Source organism: Serinus canaria, unplaced genomic scaffold (assembly GCF_022539315.1).
Source record: "Serinus canaria isolate serCan28SL12 unplaced genomic scaffold, serCan2020 HiC_scaffold_471, whole genome shotgun sequence".
NCBI classification, from domain to species: Eukaryota; Metazoa; Chordata; class Aves; order Passeriformes; family Fringillidae; genus Serinus; species Serinus canaria.
Window position 1 is genome coordinate 1 of NW_026108585.1, and position 7,172 is coordinate 7,172.

The following is a 7,172-nucleotide window of genomic DNA, read 5'->3' on the forward strand; positions in this document are numbered from 1 at the left end:
AAAACTGGGGCACTCTGACGCCAGGGCACCCCATCACCAGGGTACCCATCACCGAGGGACCCCCCCCACCCCAGTGTGGGGTACCCAGGTGCTGAGGGGACCCCTCACAAAACTCCCCCATCACCCTGGTACCCAACCACGGGGGCATCCTGTTGCCATGGCACCCCACCCCTGAGACACCCAATCCTTGAGCACCCCCCCGCAAGATACCCCATCCCCAAGCCCCCCCCCGCCCCCATGCCATCCCCCCTCTGTGCCACCCCCTCCTGGCAGTGCCCGTGGGGTGACCCCCGGCCCCGCTGTCCCCCCAGGAGCTGCGCAGCGGCCGCTTCTGGCGGGGGGTGCTGGTGGAGCTGCTGGCGACCCTCATCTTCGTGGGGGTGGTCCTGGGGGCTTCGGCAGCCCCGGGGCCGCTGGCACCGGCCCTGGCCGGGGGGTTGGTGGCCGGGGGGCTCGTCTGCACCCTCGGGGGTCCCCAGGCCAACCCCGCGCTGACGCTGGCCCTGCTGTGCACCCGCAAGCTGAGCGCCCTGCGCGGGGCCGCGGGGGTCCTGGCCCAGTGCGCGGGGGCCACGCTGGCCTCTGCTGCTGCTCGTGCAGCGCTGCAGGACGACACCGGCCTCGTCACCAGGGTGAGTGCCCCCATCCCTGCCCCCATCCCTGGCACTGGACAGGTTGGACAGGTGTCCCTCCCTCCTGCAGGTGAGCGCGGTGGGGACAGCGGGGACAGCGCTGGCCTGGGAGACCTTCACCACCTTCCAGCTGGCACTGGCCGCCTTTGCTGCCTCTGAACACGCAGCCCCGCAGGCCGGGCTGGCCCTGGGCGGCGCCGTGGCCGCCGGTGCCCTGGCCGCAGTAAGGACCCCCCATGTCCCACCCGCCCAGGGGGACCCCACCCCACCAGCCCCTGACCCCCCGTCTCCCACAGGGGCCGTTCTCGGGGGGCAGCATGAACCCCGCGCGCTCGCTGGGGCCGGCCATCGTCACCGGGCTCTGGGACGATCACTGGGTGAGTTGGGGGCGCCCTGGGGTCTCCTGGCTGCAGCGTGTGACTGGTCCCACCCCCACCCCAGCAACGTGGTTCCTGGTCTTCCCTTCCCTTCCTGACCTGGGTCCCTCTGGGACAGGTCAGCACCAGCTGTGTCCCCCAGGGTCCTCATGGTGTCACCATCGCAGGACCGCTGTGTCCCCCCTATTGCCATCCTTGGGACAGGCCCCATCCCCTCACCATGGGTCCCCTCCCCCAAACAAGTGACACCCCCTCCCCACGGCTGGCCTCATCCCTGGAGCAGGTTCCTCTGCTCCGTTCCCATTCCTGGGGTGGGGTCCCCTGTTCCCCCAACTCCCGGGTGTTCCCCCATCCCCCGGGTGTCACCCCAAGGCTCTGTCCCCCTCCAGGTGTACTGGCTGGGGCCGGTGCTGGGCGCGGTGCTGGCCGGGCTCTCCTACGAGTTCATCCTGGCTCCCGGAGCCTCCCGGGAGAAGCTCGGTGCCTGCCTCGCCTGCCGGGACGTAGCTCTGGTGGAGACCCCCAGCCTGTCCCCCTCCTCGGTGGCCCACGGCCCCCCACCCCCCCCAGCCGAGCAGGTCACTGCCTGAGCCCCCCCTTGCTTCACCGCAGCCCCCCGATCCTGGCCGCCGCCAGCACCTTCCGTGGGGCACCCACAGGATGGGCGGCTCCGTGCCCCCTCCCCTTTTACTGTCCTCTCCCCCGTGCGGGGATTAAAGGTGTGGCGGGGTCGCAGGTGGGTGCGGAGCGATGCTGTGAGAGGACCGGGGTGGAGGGGGGGGGTCTCGACCACCGCCCCGCGCCCTCTGTGTGAGGAAGCACCGAGACACCGGTGCTGCGGGCGGGTGCGCCCTCCCCGCGGCCCCCCGGTGAGGGCGGGGGCCGGGACCCCCCGTCAGCCCGTCCCGTGCCGGGGAGCTGAGCGCAGCAAAGCCCTTTGTGGTGGCCTCTGCAGCCCCGGCAGATTCCGGCGGGCGCCAATGGCCGGGCCGAGCTCTAATCCCCCCGGCCGGGGACTCAGCGCCCGCTAAGCCGGGCTGAATAAACCCTCCCGCAGACAACAGCACCGGGGGGGGGGGGGACACCCCGCAGCCCCCACCCAGCGCCCCTCCCGAGGGGTGGGGGGCGGCTCCCAAAGGGGGTTGCCCCAAAGTGTCCCCAAAACATTTGGGGGGGGGGGGTGGGAGGTGTGTCAGTGCTGGCCCCCAGCAAGGGGGTCCCCTAAACCTCACTGAGGGCACCAATGGGTCACAGCCCCCTCCCCTCCCCAAGAAACCCCAGGGATGGGGGCGGCACAGCTCTGGGGAGGGGTCCCCACTAAGGGGGGGTGCGGGGATGCCCGGGGGGCTCGGGGGGGGTCCTCACCGCGTGTCACCTGTCCCGTGCCCCGGGCAGCGAAGCGGTTAACGGGGGGGGGCGGAGGTGGGATCCCACCCCCGGGGCCGGCCCGGGGGGGCCTTATAAAGGTGGGCGCGGGCGGCCCCCGGGGAGGGGAGCGGGGCCGTGGAGGGCAGCGGGGCCAGGCCATGCGGGAGCTGCGCTCGTCCGCCTTCTGGAGGGCCGTCCTGGCCGAGTTCCTGGGCAGCCTCCTCTATGCCCTGCTGGGGCTGGGGGCCTCCCTGCGCTGGGCCCCGGGCCCCCCCAGCGTCGTGGGGGCCGCCCTGGCCTTCGGGCTGGCCCAGACCACCCTGGTGCAGGCGCTGGGCCATGTCAGCGGGGGCCACGTCAACCCGGCCATCACGCTGGCCTTCCTGATGGCCTCGCAGCTCTCCCTGCCCCGTGCCGTGGGCTACCTGGTGGCCCAGGTGCTGGGCATGCTGGCCGGAGCCGGGGTGCTCTACGGGGTGACCCCGGGCCCCGTCCGTGGCACCCTCGGCCTCAGCGCGGTGAGCACGGGGGGGATCGGGGAGCTGGGGGTGTCTGCAGGGCTGGGGGATCGGGGGTTGGGGGCTGTGATGAGGGTTTGGGGGCTCCAGGAGGTGTTTGGGGGTCTGAGGTACTTTGGGGCTGTAAGGGGGATTTGGAAGGATGGGGGGAGCCCCAGGGTTGTTTTGGGATCTGGGGTACCATGGGGCTGTAAGGGGGATGAGGGACTCAGAGAGGTTTGGGGGAACTGGGGGTATCCAGGAGGTGGTTTGGGGAAAATTGGGGGATCCAGGAGGTGGTTTGGGGGAATTGGGGGGGGTCAGGAGGTGGTTTGAGGAATTGGGGGGGGTCCAGGAGTTGGTTTGGGGGAGGATTGGAGGGGGAAGGGGTCCAGGAGGTGTTTTGAGAGAACTGGGGGGGTACAGGAGCTGGTTTGGGGGAATTGGAGGGGGTCCAGGAGGTGGTTTGGGGAAATTGGGGGCATCCAGGAGGTGGTTTGGGGTAGCATGGGGCTCTAATGGGGGTTCTGGGGTTCAGAGGTGTTTGGGGGTGGATTGGGGGGGTCCAGAAGATGTTTTGGGGTTTGGATTGATGTGGGACAGCAATGGGGGCTGGGCATCCCGGAGGAATTTGGGGATGAGGAGGTGTTTGTGGTACAGTGGAATTTTGGGGTGTGGAAGGATAACGAGGGAGGATTTGGGGAGCTGGGGGGAGGGAATGGGGGAGCAACTCTGCGGGGTGCTGAGCCCTCTCCCCACGCAGCTGCACCCCGGCGTGGGCCCGGGCCAGGGCACGGTGGTGGAGCTGCTCCTGACCGCCCAGTTCGTCCTCTGCGTCTTCGCCAGCTTCGACGACCGTCACGACGGGCGCCCGGCCATGGCCGCCGTGCCCGTCGGCTTCTCCCTCGCCCTCGGCCACCTCTTCGGGGTAAGGGCGGCCGCGGGGACCCCCGTGCTGGGAGCCCGGGGGCTGGGAGGGGGCTGGGGGCAGCCGTCCAGCCCCCCACTGCCCCATCCCCCCGCAGATCCACTACACGGGTGCCAGCATGAACCCCGCTCGCTCCTTCGCCCCCGCCGTCATCACCCGCAACTTCGCCAACCACTGGGTAAGTGGGGGGGGACGGGGACCCCCAAACCCGCCCCGGGCCCCCCCAGTCCCTCCCCGCTTGTCCCTGTCCTGCCCCAGCCGTTGTGTCCCCGCTGGAGGCGGGTGGCTGCCCGTGTCACCACTGTGACAGCAGCACCCCAGGGTGCTGGGTAACCCCCCCGACATCCTGGGGAGCGGGAGACGGGTCCTGCCCCGCGGGGACATCCCGGGGAGGGGCACACGCGCCCGTCCCCGGCTCACCGGGAGACGGGCGGCCCCGAACGGGCCGGCGCCCGGGCGTCAGCGGGGTGGGTGCCGTGTCCTCCCGGAGGGCGGGGAGCCGAGGGTCTCCCGGTGCCGGTGCCCACGCAGCCCCCCCGCAGGTGTACTGGGCGGGCCCGCTGCTGGGCGCGGCGCTGGGCGCGGTGCTGTACGAGTTCGCGCTGTGCCCGCGGCCGCGCAGCCTGGCCGAGCGCCTGGCCGCCCTCAAGGGAGAACCGCCCGCCCCCATCGCCGTCACCGCCGTCACCGCCGTCACCGCCGCGGCCGAGCCGCCGCCCGAGCCGCCGGCAGAGCCGCTGGAGCTGAAGACGCAGGGGCTGTAACGGGGCCCGTCCCGGGGCGCGGCCCCGCGCCCGCCGCTGCTTTGCTGTGACGGGGCCGCCGCGGTGCGTGTGGTGCGTGTGTGTGCGGCGCGGCGCGGCGGGCGGGCGGCGGCGGGGCCCCGCTGCCGGGAACCGGCCACCGGGCTGCCCGGGGCCGCCCGTACCGGGCCGGGGCCGCCCCGCCCCGCCGCGGCGGGACTTCTGTGTTCGGTGAATTAAACCTGCTCTTTTATTTTGGTAACCGCTCGCGGCCGTGCCCGGCACCGGGAGCCGGGTGGGACCGGGGATGGGGGGACACCGGAGCCCGCCCGGCGGGTGGCGGGAGGGGCCGCCCGTTCCCGCGCCCGCGGCAGGCCCCGCCCAGCCAGCGCCGTTCTTAAAAGGGCAACGCCGCCACCGCGTCCCTTCCCCGCAATGAGCCTCCTCGTCTTCCACCCCTCAGCGCCGGGGGGCGAGGGCAGGGGGACTGGGGGCACCCCGAGGCACCGAGCCGCTGGTTTGTGCCCGTGGTGGTCGGAGGGGGGGGGTGTGCGGACGGGGGGGGCAGCAGAGGGGGCACCGGGCGCTCATGGGGAGTTGCCGCTTGAAGGGCGCGGGCGGGGCGGGGCCTCGGCCCGCGGGAACTGGGGCGGTTGTGTAACGCCGCCCCCGCACCGGGACCGGCGGCGCGGCCGTGAGGGCGGCGGGAACGGGGCGGCGGTGAGAGGGACCGGGGGGGACCGGGGGGTCCGCGGGCCGTGGTGTCCCGGGACCGCCCGGGAGCGGGGACTGGGGGTGATCCGGGGTCACCGGAACCGGGGGGTGTTTCGGGAACGGCGGGGGGGGTTGATTCGGGATCGGGGGAACCGGGACCTCCAGGTGCTCCGGGCTCTGGAGGGTGTTCCTCCGGGGAGTGCTCCGGTATCAGGGGAGTCCGGGGAAAAATGGGGGCTGAGATCCGGGATCGGGCGGGGGGGGTCAGGAATGCTCCGGTACCGGGGTGTAATCCGTGACTGGGGAGGTGATATGGAATCGGAGGAACCGGGACTTGGGGTGGACCGGGACCGGGAGGTGCGCTGGGATCGAGGCGGTACCGGAGCCTGGGGGTTGCTGTGGGATCGGTGGGCTCCGGTACCGAGCGGGACCAGTCCTGGACGGTTCATCGGTGTTGGGGAAACTGGGACCGGAGAGTGCCCCGGGATCTGGGCGACCGGGACCGGCAGATGGGCCTGTACCGGTGGAGCCCAGAACGGGTGGGACACCCCCGGCGCGGGGTCCCCGGTGCTGACGGTGGCCCGCAGGTGACCCCCGGTGCCGGTCCCGTGCGCAGCCCCGCGCTGCATGGACTGGTACATGATGAACTGCGAGCTCCTGGCTACCTGCAGCGCCCTGGGCTACCTGGAGGGCGACGTGTACCACCGGGAGCCCGACTGCCTGGGTAGGTGGGCACCGGGGTGGGGGGGCGGCAGGGGAAACCGGGGACGGCGGGGACCGACGGCCCCGTGTCCCCAGAGAGCGTCAAGGACCTGATCCGGTACCTGCGCCATGAGGACGAGACCCGGGACGTGCGGCAGCAGCTGGGGGCAGCCCAGATCCTGCAGAACGATCTGCTGCCCATCCTGGTGCAGTACCCCCAGGAGAAGGTGCTCTTTGATGCCATCATCAGGTACCGGGGGGCAGGGTTGGGGTCAGGGGTGGCCCCGTGGGGGCTCCTTGGTGGGTAGGGGTCTCTCACAGCCCTCCACTCCCTCCTCGCAGGTTGATGGTGAACCTGACACAGCCGGCCCTGCTGTGCTTTGGGAAGGTGCCAGCTGATGCCACCTCCCGCCACCACTTTCTCCAGGTGCTGTCCTACCTGCAGGCCTACAAGGAGGTGAGTCTGCCCGGGGACGTGCCACGGGCAGGGGGCTTTGCCCAGGTTCCCTTGCTCACGTGGGGTCTCTGCAGGCTTTTGCCAGTGAGAAGGTGTTCATGGTGCTCAGTGAGAAGCTCTACCACCTCCTGCAGCTGGTGAGTCCCCTGTCCTCGGGGGGCTGTGGGTGGTGTCCCCCCTGGGCATCCCCAGGGGCCTGCAGGGTCTGTCCCTGCTGGGATTTCGTGGGGGCTAAAGGGTCTTGGAATTATCAGAGGGCTCCACGGCCCATCCCTGCCCTGGGTATCTGGGGGCTGTGGGGTCTGTCCTTGCCGGGGGTCCCTCAGGGGAAGCAAAGTCTGTCCCTACTGGGGGTCCCACAGGGCCTCTGGGGTCTGTCCTCCTGGGGGTCCCTCAGGGGCTGTGGGATCTGTCCCTGCTGGAGGTCCCTCAGAGGCTATGGGGTCTGTCCCTGCTGGAGGTCCCTCAGGGGCTATGGGGTCTGTCCTCCTGGGGGTCCCTCAGGGGCTGTGGGGTCTGTCCCTGCTGGAGGTCCCTCAAGGGCTGTCCCTACTGGGGCTCCCTCAGGGGTTATGGGGTCTGTCCCTGCCACAGGTCCCTGGGGGCTGTAAGGTCTGTCCCTATTGGGGTTCCTCAGGGGTTATGGGGTCTATCCTGCAGGGCTGTGGGGTCCTTTCCTGCCAGGGACCCCCAGGGGGCTGTGGGGGGCCCTGACAGCTGTGTCCCCCCAGGACTGGGAGCAGCGGCAGGAGGG

The 7,172-nt window shown here is 71.4% G+C and overlaps 2 protein-coding genes across 2 annotated transcripts; both read left to right on the forward strand.

Annotated features, from left to right (window-relative positions):
- Positions 1 to 311: 311 nt before the first annotated feature.
- LOC115484391 (aquaporin-2-like) lies at positions 312 to 1,599 on the forward strand (the record flags this gene model as incomplete). The annotated part of the gene is made up of 4 exons (XM_050987917.1): positions 312 to 632; positions 703 to 855; positions 929 to 1,009; positions 1,399 to 1,599. Coding segments are annotated over 4 exons (756 nt in total), but the record flags the coding sequence as incomplete, so codon positions are not given.
- A 936-nt stretch (positions 1,600 to 2,535) lies between these two features.
- Positions 2,536 to 4,771, forward strand: LOC115484392 (lens fiber major intrinsic protein). Its single transcript, XM_050987918.1, has 4 exons — positions 2,536 to 2,895; positions 3,638 to 3,802; positions 3,900 to 3,980; positions 4,345 to 4,771. The coding sequence occupies exons 1-4, from the start codon at positions 2,536 to 2,538 to the stop codon at positions 4,564 to 4,566; spliced, it is 828 nt and encodes a 275-aa protein (XP_050843875.1). The 3' UTR covers positions 4,567 to 4,771.
- The last annotated feature ends 2,401 nt before the right edge of the window (positions 4,772 to 7,172 follow it).